The sequence below is a fragment of the Saimiri boliviensis genome, chromosome 8, assembly GCF_048565385.1.
Source record: "Saimiri boliviensis isolate mSaiBol1 chromosome 8, mSaiBol1.pri, whole genome shotgun sequence".
In the NCBI taxonomy this organism is placed as follows: Eukaryota; Metazoa; Chordata; class Mammalia; order Primates; family Cebidae; genus Saimiri; species Saimiri boliviensis.
In genome coordinates, this window is record NC_133456.1 from 15,672,203 (window position 1) to 15,685,539 (window position 13,337).

At 49.6% G+C, this 13,337-nt stretch overlaps 1 protein-coding gene across 8 annotated transcripts in view; it reads left to right on the forward strand.

Annotated features, from left to right (window-relative positions):
• FYCO1 (FYVE and coiled-coil domain autophagy adaptor 1) overlaps positions 1 to 13,337 on the forward strand; it is an 81,845-nt gene that overhangs the window by 27,785 nt on the left and 40,723 nt on the right. For all 8 annotated transcript variants that reach the window (XM_074403986.1, XM_074403982.1, XM_074403984.1 and 5 more), the window contains 6 exons: positions 257 to 2,683; positions 3,857 to 3,949; positions 4,526 to 4,644; positions 6,859 to 7,026; positions 9,686 to 9,835; positions 10,638 to 10,849. In XM_074403986.1, the coding sequence (XP_074260087.1) occupies positions 257 to 2,683; positions 3,857 to 3,949; positions 4,526 to 4,644; positions 6,859 to 7,026; positions 9,686 to 9,835; positions 10,638 to 10,849 (3,169 nt within the window). The remainder of the gene's footprint in view (positions 1 to 256; positions 2,684 to 3,856; positions 3,950 to 4,525; positions 4,645 to 6,858; positions 7,027 to 9,685; positions 9,836 to 10,637; positions 10,850 to 13,337) is intronic.

Here is a 13,337-nt window from a genome sequence, read left to right on the forward strand (position 1 = left end):
AGGAGGCTGGATGGGAAATGCAAGTCTGTATCTTCGTGGAGCTCACATGGGTGACTTCATGTCTTTGCAGTGTGCTGCTAACTGTGTGGCAGATGCTTTGAGCAAAGGGATTCTTCTAGTCTTTTGAGTAGTTCTTTAGACTAACCCTAGGGCAGCTAATGCCTATATTTTTACCTCTGCTCTTATTAAAGTCTAAAGCTTTTCTGAGTAACCGTGTAGCTTCAGCCACACTTGTCTTTTGTGTTTTTCCTCCCAGACTCAAGAGACGGCATCCAATTTTGACCTTAACAGTCCCCTAAACAATGAGGCATTGGAGGGCTTTGATGAGATGCGGCTAGAGCTGGACCAGCTGGAAGTGCGGGAAAAGCAGCTGCAGGAGCGCATGCAGCAGCTGGACAGAGAGAACCAGGAGCTGAGGGCAGCTGTCAGCCTGCAAGGGGAGCAACTGCAGACAGAGAGGGAGAGGGGGCGCACTGCAGCAGAGGACAACGTTCGCCTCACTTGCTTGGTGGCTGAGCTCCAGAAGCAGAGGGAGGTCACCCAGGCCACCCAGAACACTGTGAAGGAGCTGCAGATGTGCCTGCAGGCCCTGGAGCTAGGAGCAGCAGAAAAGGAGGAGGACTACCACACAGCCCTGCGGCTGCTGGAGTCCCTGCTTCAGCCCTTGGCACAGGAGCTTGAGGCCACACGGGAGTCACTGGGCAGGAGGAACCAGCATTTAGCCAGCATCCCAGACTGGCTGGCTATGGCTCAGCAGAAGGCTGATGCGGCACCAGACACAAAGGGCCAGCAAGAACCCATTCCCAGTGATGCGGCTCGGGAGATCCAGGAGCTACAGGAGAAGCTTCGAGCCCTGGAAATGGAGAGAACCAAGGTTGAGGAGGTCAACAGGCAGCAGGGTGCCCAGCTGGAGCAGCTGGCCGAGGAGCTGCAGCTGAAGGAGGACGCCCAGGCCAACCTGGAGCGCCTGGTGAAGGAGGTGGCCCCGCTCCAGGAGGAGTTATCTGGGAAGGGACAGGAGGCAGACCAGCTCTGGCGACGGCTGCAGGAGTTGCTGGCCCGCTCGAGCTCCCGGGAGGAGGAGCTAGCAGAGTTGAGACGGGAGGAGAAACAGCGACAGGAGGAGAAGGAGCTGCTGGAGCAGGAGGTAACATCTCTGACCCGACAGCTGCAGTTCCTGGAGACCCAGCTGGCACAGGTGAACCAACATGTGAGTGACCTAGAGGAACAGAAGAAGCAGCTCATCCAGGACAAAGACCACCTCAGCCAGAAGGTGGGTACGCTGGAGCGGCTTGCTGGGCAGCCCGGCCCAGAACTGCCAGTGGCAGATGAGAAGAATGAGACCCTGGTCCCTGTGAACTCCCCTCTGCAAGTGGCCTGTGGGAAGCCGGAGGAGGAGCAGAGGAGCCCGCAGGGGGCACAGTTAGATGATACCAAGGTGCAGGAGGGCAGCCAGGAGGAAGAGCTCCGGCAGGCCAACAGGGAGCTGGAGAAGGAGCTACAGAATGTGGTTGGGCGTAACCAGCTCCTGGAGGGCAAGCTGCAGGCCCTGCAGGCCGATTACCAGGCTTTGCAGCAGCGGGAAGCAGCCATTCAGGGCTCCTTGGCCTCCCTGGAGGCGGAGCAGGCCAGCATCCGGCACTTGGGTGAGCAGATGGAGGCGAGCTTGCTGGCTGTAAGGAAGGCCAAGAAGGCCATGAAAGCCCAGGTGGCAGAAAAGGAGGCCACTCTGCAGAGCAAGGAGGGTGAGTGCCAGCAGCTGCGGGAGGAGGTGGAGCAGTGCCGGCAACTGGCAGAGGCCCGGCACAGAGAGCTTAGGGCTCTCGAGAGCCAGTGCCACCAGCAGACCCAGCTGATCCAGGTCCTCACAGCAGAGAAAGGCCAGCAGGGAGTTAGCCCACTCCCCAACAGTGAAGCCCATGAGCTGGCTGCGCAGCTGACTGTGTCTCAGGCGCAGCTGGAAATCCATCAGGGGGAGGCCCAGCGGCTGCAGGCTCAGGTAGTGGACCTGCAGGCTAAGATGCAGGCAGCTCTGGATGACCGGGACAAGGTGCAGAGCCAGCTGAGCATGGCTGAGGCAGTCCTGAGTGAGCACAAGATGCTTGTGCAGCAGCTAAAGGAACAGAATGAAGCCCTCAACAGGGCCCATGTCCAGGAGCTGCTGCAGTGCTCAGAGCGTGAAGGGATTCTGCAGGAGGAGAGGGCCGGTGAGGCCCAGCAGAGGGAGGAGGAGCTGCGGGCCCTGCAGGAGGAGCTGTCCCAGGCCAAATGCAGCTCCGATGAAGCACAGCTGGAACACGCTGAGCTCCAGGAGCAGCTGCACCGGGCCAACACGGACACAGCCGAGCTGGGCATCCAGGTTTGTGCACTGACCATGGAAAAGGAGCGGGTGGAGGAGGCACTGGCCAGTGCTGTCCAGGAGCTCCGGGACTCCAAAGAGGCAGCCTCAAGAGAGCGAGAGGGCCTGGAGCGCCAAGTAGCTGGGCTGCAGCAAGAGAAGGAGAGCTTGCAGGAGAAGCTGCAGGCGGCCAAGACAGCAGCCAGCTCACTGCCCGGCCTGCAGGCCCAGCTCGCCCAGGCCGAGCAGCGGGCCCAGAGCCTCCAGGAGGCTGCACACCAGGAGCTCGACACCCTCAAGTTCCAGCTGAGTGCTGAAATCATGGACTACCAGAGCAGACTTAAGGTAATACTAGCTTCAACCACTTGAGCTCTACCCATCTCCCTGTGCAGGCCTGGTGGGTCCATGGAAGGATGCGCCTTCAGCTATGAGGCAGATGATGGCTGGAGAACGTACTGTGGGTGCAGGCATACATCTCATGGTCCTGTCCTGCTGTCACAACTCAAAGTAGCATCTTTTTCTCTGCGGAAACACGTTAGAACAGAATATTGGGAGTGATGCCTTAGCCCAGAAGTCTAAACTCAAGACCATTACAAACAAGATTAACCCACACAGAAGTTTTTAAAATTAGTAGCCAACATTGAAAGAGCAGGGTGTTTACAAATACAGTTTGAGGGCTTCTTTTGAAACCTCAGATGATCTGAAAGCCTGCATCCTCACCCCACCCCCTCCCTGTGACAGCTGAAGGTAGTCAGCAGGAGCCTGAGGGTGGCTGCCCACTTTAAAGGAGGCACGCATCCTCTGGACTTTTCCTTACCTTCGTTTCTGTACTTGTCCAGCCCCCCTGGGCATGTGAGTGTGAGAGCCCTGACTTAGCCTCCAAAACCCCTGCAGTGAGCCAGCAGTTCACAGCTGCTCACGTCCTGTCTCTGGGTTCTTAGTGAATAACCAACCCCATCAGGTGCTCTCCTGACAGCAGGTGCAGGGTAGGGAACCAACTCACTTAGTTTTACAAGGCCTTTGGAACAGACAAGTTAGTGAGATGAGCAGTTACTGTGTACCTTTGATAGTGCGCAAAGATGAGGGGTTAAAGATGGTTAAGAGGGAAGACAGGCAGAATGGCCTGGGGCTTTGATTTCTAGGGCTCGCCACTAATCTGTCTGCATCGAGGTCTGTGTACTCTCGGGCTACTCCTAATCATCCTCTCTGAGGCAGCTCCACCGCACCACCACAGATGTGCCTCCGCACCCAGTGCCACCCCACCCCGTGAAACTCCTCGTGGCTCATAGCCAACTTTTTCCCTTGCATAAATTAAGTTCTAAATTTGGGGACCAGGCTAAGTCTCTTTTCCTAGTAAGCTTGAAAGTGTTTCGCTATTAATAAGCCCAAGGCTCAATGAGGAGCCAGTTTGCAGGGAAAAAGAGAAAGGTAGCTTGGTTTTATCTGTTTGGGTGATGGGGCTGAGGGATCCTCAGAGCAAAGACCCTACCTTTATGACCTCTTTCTTGTCCTCCCTAGAATGCTGGCGAAGAGTGCAGGAACCTCAGAGGCCAGCTTGAGGAGCAAGGCCGGCAGCTGCAGGCTGCCGAGGAAGCTGTGGGGAAGCTGAAGGTAGGCCTTGGTGGTGTGGACCTGTCAGGGAGAGGACATCTGGTGTCGTTTTGACTGGACCATTTAAGATGGCTCTGTGCATGCCTCCAAATTCTTAGGCTGAAGCCATCCTCAGTTCACCTTTGTAGACACCTTCAGTTTGTACCCTGACCGCCTCCATTCCCTGGACACCTGGCTGGAGCTGCCAAATGCAGAAAGGAAATAAGTTGTCCTCTTTGGCTATCTCTATGGGTGGTCGCCAGCCAGTGATTCTAAACTGGGCGGGCGCAGGGGTGGCACTCGTCCCACAGTCTTCAGAGCAGTGACTTGTTCAAGTGAATCCTGCTCCCTGCCACCCCCACTTTTAATATCACCCTGGAAATTCTGGTACCTGCCACCTGCCAACCACCACAACTAGTTGTAGTTGAGACCCCACAGAGATAGAGCAGAGGTTCTTAGCCTCTTGAACGTAATAGAAGACAACCCTCCATTTAGAAGTGACCCAGCCAGATGGGGTAGATGGCACACCAGTCACTTTATGATACATTGCATGGGCTTCTGCAAGCTGAGTGTCTCCTCCCTGTTGTCCTGTGCCAGGCTACCCAAGCAGACATGGGAGAGAAGCTGAGCTGCACCAGCAACCACCTTGCAGAGTGCCAGGCGGCCATGCTGAGGAAGGACCAGGAGGGGGCTGCCCTGCGTGAAGACCTAGAAAGGTTAGTCACAGTCCACCTACGCGGCTGTCAGTAGCCTTCAGGGAAGAAGTGTTTGGTCCCGTCATTTAGAAAGTCAGTCACTCATACTAGGTTTAGGAAGTCCTCTTGCAAGAAAAACCGCAAACTCAGAAAGTGCTTATGCTCAGAAAGCGCATGCCACAAAGAACCTGGCTGCCTGCCCATCACAACCTATATGTGGCTAAGGCACCTTTCTCCTGATTCGGTTGTCTTCTCTCTGGCATATCGCAGTGCATACTTCAGTAATGGCAAGATTTGGAAAAACTAAAATGAAATGAAAGTTAGATCATAAAAATGTAATTAGCAACAGCATATATTTAAATAATGCTGAAAATGTGGCAGGCTCTGTTTTAAATACTTTGCATACATTGACCCAGTTAATCCTCCTAACAGTCCTATGAGGAAAGTACTATCATTTATCCCTGTTTTATGGATGAGGAAGATAAGTGTGCCAAGGACCAGGATCAACCTGTGTTTGTGCAGACTCTCTGATGCCGTATCTGTGGAGAGCAGATCACTCTGCCACCCCAAGACCTCCTTGACCCCCTCATCTTGAGGCTTGGGGCCACGTGGAGTTGTGAGCCTAAGTCCACCATGTGGTAATGGGACCCAGCTAGTTGAGCCAGGACCTGATTTAAAAAAAGGTTTAGCGGGGAGGAGGAGTTGCTGGAATTGAATTGCATAGGTGCTACCAGGAAAGCTAAGCACACCAAACTGTCCCAAGTCTCTAACTTTTCTATTTATCTATCACCTCTCCCCACCACCTGCCTTCTAGAACTGGGCTCTGGCTCAGTGGGAGATCCAGGATCCTGGACGTACATTTCTTTTCATCTTACCCTTCCAGTGTTAAGATCCTATAGGGCACTGGCTGCCTCTTAGCTAAGTCATATTCCTACGACAGTTTAAACAGAGCCTGAGTTGGTGGCATGAAAACATGCTATAACAGTGTTTTGTTTGTTTATTTTTGGTTTGGTTTTTGTTTTGTTTTGTTTTTTTGAGATGGAGTTTCACTCTTGTTGCCCAGACTGGAATGCAATGGCATGATATTGGCTCACTGCAACCTCTGCCTCCTGGGTTCAAGTGATTCTCCTGCCTCAGCCTCTCAAGTAGCTGGGATTACACGCATGTGCCACCATGCCCGGCTAATTTTGTATTTTTAGTACATGTTGGTCAGGCTGGTCTCAAACTCCTGACATCAGGTGATCCGCCTGCTTTGGCCTCCCAAAGTGCTGGGATTACAGGTGTGAGCCATCACACTCAGCCAGAACAGTGGTTATTTGTAAGATATCAGAGCATTTGTTTCAGCTGCTCAAAGCTGCACAGTCTATCTGCCAACTTATTTTATTCACTGTGTGTGTGTGGTGTGTGGTGTGGGTGTGGGTGCACCTATAAAGTCATTTTGGTGGACAGGGTCTAGTAAACAGCTCCCTGGCAACTTTATACTAGATGTGGAAGGGCTGTATTAGGTATAAATTAATCAGTCTCTCTGCAGAGCCCTTTGTTTAATGGAGCTTTTATTATGTCCCACTGGACCATCCTTGGAAAACCACTGCCTTAGTGGATAGCTGAGTTGAAAACGGAGTAGGTGGGGTCAGGAAGACAGCGAGATTCAGCCGGCTTCTTCTGCTATAAACTGAGACATCCTGTAGCACCCAAAATAAAATTCCTTGGGCCTCAGGGGCCTGTCAGGTAGAACAGCTGGCAGTGCAGATTGAGACCGAGTGCTGCTGTGAGCCCAGCACCCATGCCCCGTGTGTAGATTCCCAAGGAGCTGTGGAAGGCAGGCCCTCCTCCGTGGGGCCACCTCCAGGAAGCTACACTTCTGTCCTGCCTGTCCTGACTCGTTTCTCATCCTGCCCATCCTCCCCATCACCAGCCCATGAGCCTTGCCTACCAGGCTCCTCTCACAGGCTCAGCCCCCGTCCAGGAGCAAAGAAGTGCAGAGTTCTATTCACTTAGGGTGCTTCTGGCAACCTGGGATCAGCCTGTTCTTCCTCCCAGAATGCCCCTTTGTATGTGGGGCTGTGAGGAGAGTCTCAAAAGCTAGAGACTGCATAACCTGTGAGCAGATAGTACTAAGGGGCTCCCCGACGGTGGGGGCAGTAGCACCCCTCATTAGAGTCCTGGGTGAGCCTAGAAGCCCTGGGGAAGCTGGAAGTCCTGGGTAATCAAGAAAACTTACCTCTCCTCCCCCAGGACCCAGAAGGAACTCGAAAAAGCCTCAATAAAAATCCAAGAGTATTACAGCAAACTCTGCCAGGAGGTGACAGACCGCGAGAGGAATGACCAGAAGATGCTTGCTGACCTGGATGACCTCAACAGAACCAAGAAGTATCTTGAGGAGCGGCTGATAGAGTTGCTCAGGTGAGTGTTGGCTCAAACCAGCAGCTGCGGTTTTCCCCACACTTGGGTTTTCTCTAAAGAAATGTAGCTCTTCTTGAAAGCACACGTCAGAAATTTCATTTTCTTGCCCTCTCTCAGGAGCCCCTCTCTCCTCCTCCATCTCACTTTCCCCAGTATTAGGAGTCCCAGACTCCAGTGCCTGCAGGTACCAGGCAGCTGATGTAAGTTTGACCTGGGTCAGGAGGGGACGGTGAGAAACTGGGGACACAACTGTGTGCTTCTGCCACATCCGTCTTGGCTCAAAATTGCCAGACCGCCTTACTTCTCAAGAGAAGATGGAAACCTGGATTTTCATGTGAAATGTCCTGATTTTGTAATGTTGGCAAGTCATTCAAAACTTCTTTTAACTTTTCTTTATGGAAACTTTCGAATATACGAAAATGGAATCATGTAATACACCCCTAGGTACCTGTCACCCAGCTTCAATAGTGTTCAGCTTGGGGCCAGTCTTGCTTCATCTGTAGACCCACCTGCTTTTTACCTTCAAAGATTATTTCGAAGCAAATCCCAGACATATCACTTCATCCATAAATATTTCAGTATGTATCTCTCCAAGGCAAGGAGTCTTTTATTTTATTTTACTTTATTTTATTTATTTATTTCGAGGCAGAGTCTCACTCTGTTGCCCAGGCTTGAGTGCGGTAGCATGATCTCGGCTCACTGCAACCGCTTCCTCCTGGGTTCCAGCGATTCTTGTGCCTCAGCCACCTGAGTAGCTGCAATTACAGGTGCACACCACCACCGGCTAATTTTTGCATTTTTATTAGAGACAGGGCTTCACCATGTTGGCCGGGCTGGTCCTGAATTCCTGGCCTCAAGTAATTTGCCTGTGTCAGCCTCCCAAGTGCTGGGATTACAGGCATGAGCCACCATGCCTGGCCCAGAACTCTCCATTTTAAACAACCACAGTGTCCTTAAGACACCTTAAAAAATGAAGTATAATTTCTTAATATCATCAAGTATCTAGTCAGTTTCAAATTTTTCCCAGTGCCTTAGAATTTTTTCAGGTCATTCTAATCAGGATCTAAATTAGATCATCTATTGCAATTGATATGTCTCTTACATCCCTTTTAGTCTATGGGTTTCCCTACCATCTCTCTATTTTTGCTGATTGCATCCTTGTGGTGTCATTTAACATGATCATCCATCCCTTACATTTCCTATGAGTCCATAGTTACAACTATTGCAGTGGTTCTCAATCCTGGCTACGTGTTAGAGTCACTAGGGAAGTCATTTAAAAATGCGCATGTCCAAGCCCCACCCCAGCTAACTGAATTGCAATTTCTGGGAGTGGGACTCAGACACCAGTGAGCGAGAGTTGAGAACCATCATTCTACTAGTATCTTGCTTAGATTCAGGTTCAAAATTTTTGGCAAGAAGCCTTCATAGAATTGATTTGTAGTTTTGTGTTTTTCCTTCAAGAGGCACATACAATCTGATTAGCCCTCTTTTCGTGATGTTAGCAGCACCATGGATCAGCAAAGCCTAGATGTGCTAATTCATTAAGTTTTGCAAAACAGTGATATTAAAATGATAACCAAGTTGAAGGTTTAAAAACTCTGCCTTCTTATCATCACTACACAGAGTTATGACGCAAGGTATTATTGACCTGAGGAGTGTGATGGAAAACCCCCAGCTTCTGGTAGCATTCCACATTCCCAAAGGGTGGGTGGATCAGCCTAGAGAATGAGGCTGCTTCAGAGAACGAGTCTTTCTACTTCCTGACAGTGTCAACCGTCCTTGAAAAAGCCATTCAAGCCCATGTTCAAGCTTATTTATTTAAGGCAAACGATCTGTGGTTGGTTGGGAGTTCCTGGTCAGTGATGGAGCCTGTCTCTCTCAGGACCTGAGTGGCTTGGGTGTCACATTATCAGTGGCCGCGGTGCTGCTAGGGCCGCATTAGCCCTCAGGTTGCCAGCTGGGGCTCCATACGAGAAAGAACTAAACTTCAGAAACCGTCAAGCTTGAAAACGCTCATTAATTTCCCTGAGGAAGACTCTGTTCACATCCTCCCCCTCCAGTGCATCAGGCACGTTCTGACACTGCCAGACCTTTCTGGAAAGCCTCACACTTCTTTTGTTCTGGTTTCCTGGAATGACCTTACCATCTCTCTGAGGGGCAGAGGAGGCTAACATCTGATCAGATTTTCACGCTAGGAAATCCTTGATCTTCTGCACTGATTAACTATTGCTTGGACCAACCGTAGAAACAAAAAGGACCCCAAGCACATTAAGATTTGGGTGGGGAGTACATTCATGGTCCTTGAGCTTACTGCACGCAGAGTCAGCATGACAGTGTGTTTTAGCCTAAACTTCCGGTGGTCCTCAGCACTGTTGTTTAGGTGCCTGAGTGGTGGCCCTCGTTGGTGCTGACAGCTCTTTGCAGTTGACAGTGCCTTCTGTGTACATCTTTTGCCTCCTGTGTGTTCTCATGCATGTGGTGTCACTTAAGTCTGTATGTTGGGGGAGATGGAGGAGACCTAGCATGGGCTGGGGCATATTTGCAAGGTGAAAGTGAATTTTCTTTCTCTGACTTAGGAAATGTCTTTTGAAATGAAACAAGATCATCCTGTTGGTTTCATGGATTCTCTCTGCTTTTCTCCAATGGGGTTTTGTCCCAGGGACAAGGATGCTCTCTGGCAGAAGTCAGATGCCCTGGAATTCCAGCAGAAGCTCAGTGCCGAGGAGAGGTGGCTCGGGGACACGGAGGCAAACCACTGCCTTGACTGCAAGCGGGAGTTCAGCTGGATGGTGCGGCGGCACCACTGCAGGTCAGCAGAGGGCTCATGGGCTGGCACCAAAACCCGGCGGGGCCCGGGACCAGAGCAGACAGCTCTGAAAGAGGACTCTGTGATAGGTTTGGCACTCTGTAATAGGTGTTGGCACCATGGCTGGTATTTAGGAAGCGCACATTGCATTTTGGCTTTAAGGGAACCGGGTGAGGAAGGTGTATTAGTTGGGATCCTAGCAGAACGATCAGGGCTCCCTGAAAGGAAAGAACTAAATACAGAGATGTGGATGGAGTTAGTGGGGCCCACAGGGATGGGGTGTACCCACAGACTAGCAGTTCTTCTACCATTCCTCAGCCTATAGGGACCAGAGAGGAGCAGCGTTAGTGGAAGCCAACGAGAGCTGGCCTGAGGCTTCACTAGAGGAACACAGGCAGTGCCAGGGGCACAAAAGCCAGAGAAGGATGGGTAAAGATGAATCTTTGGCTGGGCTAGGGGCAGGTGCAGAATAATTCGCACAGCTGTGGAAGGTCTGTGGTCTCTTAGAGCCTTTGCCCCCGAGATATGGGAGGCATACCTACAACTTGGTGCCAGGGAAGGTGGGCTCAGCCACACTTTATCTCCCTGCCTCCCAAGACCCCAGGAAGTAAAACATTCTTTCACCAAGTTGACAAGAAGACTTTGTTGGAATCTTATGAAATGAGCTCATGGCCACATCCTAAGGTAGGGGCAGAGCTGAGTCTGATGAGGGTCACATGGCATCCAGAGTGCAGTTTGGGTAGTGAACAGATCGCACAAGATCGTAGTGTATCATTCTCACAGCCTGGGCTTGTTTTGTTCCCAGGATATGTGGCCGCATCTTCTGTTACTACTGCTGCAACAACTACGTCCTAACCAAGCATGGTGGCAAGAAGGAGCGCTGCTGCCGAGCCTGTTTCCAGAAGCTCAGTGAAGGCCCTGGCTCCCCTGACAGCACTGGCTCAGGCACTAGCCAGGGAGAGCCCAGCCCTGCACTATCACCAGCCTCAGCTGGGCTCCAGGCCACGGGACACCAAGGTCGGGCTCCTATTACTGCCTACTATGTTCTCTAGGTGCCACCCCTACCAAGTTGTGGCTAGTTAGTGCTCAAAAGCTAAATTCAGTGTTTTCTAAACTTAGATATTGAAGAGGTGCTAAAATATATTACCACCAGCTTGACACTTTCATTTTGATGTGCTTAGGATTGAAAGAGAATTGAAAAGGGAATAACTTTCTCCTGGTAAGATTCAGTGCGGTTTTTGAAAAGGGAATAACTCTCTCCTGACAAGATTCAGTATGGTTTTATTTATTTATTTTTTTTGACACGGAGTCTCACCCTGTCACCCAGGCTGGAGTGTGGTAGCATGATCTCGACTCACTGCAACCTCCACCTCCCTGGTTCAAGCAATTCCCCTGCCTCAGCCTCCCAAGTCAGCTGGGATTACAGGCACATGCCACCGTGCCTGGCTGGTTTTGTTTTGTTTGTTTGTTTTTGCATTTTTAGTAGAGATGGGGTTTCACCATGTTGGTCAGGCTGGTCTCGAACTCCTGACCTCGTGATCCACCCACCTCGGCCTCCCAAAGTGCTGGGATTACAGGCAGGAGCCACCACACCTGGCCTCAGTGTGGTTTAACATGAAGTCTATGTACATCTTAATTCACATCTGTGAAATACATCCCACGCTTTGGAAAATGCTGTCTACCAGGGCCTCAGCCCTGGCATCCAGAGTAACTCAAGGCTAGGAGTTGTGTCTGGAACCGTCCACATCCTTCACTCTCCTCCTGAAGCGTGCTCTCCCTTCATGTCCAAGGAGGATGTAATCTCCTTTGTGTCCTCTCACTCAGCCCAGTAAAGGAAGTGGAGTTTGGGTTCTGCTGCTTCTGCTTTGAGCACACCCTAACAGATAGACCTGGGCTGCCCTCCAGGGCACTGGACTTTGGATGTGTAGCACAGGGAGGCAGAGCTGAGAAGGCACAGGAAGAAGTGTTCTCAGTGTGTCTCTGCTCTAGCATCATTGCCATTGCAGTTGGTCCCTGTGAACTCCTCCTTGGCCTCTGCGTGGATGCAGGCCAGCCAGCATTTAGAAATGCTGTCCATTCCTCTTTTGTTTGAGTGGATTACCAAGCGGTTGGCAGGCCCCATTATGTTGTTGGATACAAAGAACTGATCAGGACAGAGAGTGTACTTTGCACAGCATTAGTTTATCTTCTTCAAATCTTTTGCCCATTTTTAAATATTTTTTAATTATTGAATTTTGAGAGTCCTCTGTGTATTTTCTATGCAAGTTCTTTTTCAGATATGTACTTTTTTCCCAATCTATAGCTTGTTTTTATATTTTCTTTCAAAGAGCAAAAAAATCTTCAAAGAGCAGAAGTTTATCATTTTAAGGTGGTCCAGTTCATCAGTTTTTTTTTTTCTGTTAGGGATAAATGTTTTTCTTTTTGTTGTCATATCTAGCTCAAAGACTTTCTGTTGTCTCTTAGAAGTTTTATAGCTTTAGTTTATACGTTTAGATCTATGATTTATTTTCAGTTATCTTTGTATATGGTGAAAGGTATGAATAGAGATTCATCTTTTTATATATGTTGTCCAGTTATTTCAACACCATTGATTGAAAGGCTATTCTCTCTTCCCATAGAATTGCCTTTGTACCTTTGTCAAAAATTGACCTTATTTTTTTTTTTATGCTGCCATTAGAAAGTAGGCAATTGACCTTATATGTGTGGATTTATATCTGGACTTTTATTCTATTCTGTTTATCTGTGTGCCTAGTCTTTTGCCAATACCCAACTGTTAGGATTACCATAGTTTTATAAAGCTTCTTAAAATTAGGTAGAGTGATTCCAGTTTTGTTCTTTATCAAAGTATTGGCTATTATAGGTTTTTGTTTTTCTATATAAGTTTTAGTGATCAGTTTGTCAATTTCTACAAAAACTCCTGGTGATACTTAAATTGAAATTGCATTGAATTTCTAGTTCAGTTTGGGGAGAATTGACATCTCAATAAAATTGACTCAGTTCACGAACATGGTATAATTTTCTGTTTATTTAGGGCTTTGGATTCTGTCAGTGGACATCATTTTAAATCCCTGTTGTCTGTTTTTTCCTTCCCTCTGCCAGCCTTACAAGGCAAGTTCAGGAGTGTGGCTGGGTCTATAGAAAAAAACCAATCCCTGGCCCCCTTTTTTAGCGTATGCCTCAAGCTCTCTGTTACACAACTTGAGACAAGAAGAGCTTCCCTTCTAAAGCAGGGCCTGTCTTAGTGGTCATATGGCAGGTCCAGCTAAGAACTTTAAGTTCACATGAACCATTTTTCTTGCTAAGCACCCCAGAAACTATGCATGGGCTTGCCCTGACTCATTAGTGACCACAGAGTGCTAAGGTCACTTGTTTTGATTTTTGACGTTTCCCATTTGCTCATTTTATTTATTTATTTATTTTGAGACAGAGTTTTGCTCTGTTTCTCAGGCTGGAGCGCAGTGGAACAATCTCTGCTCACTGTAACCTCTGCCTCCTGGGTTTATGT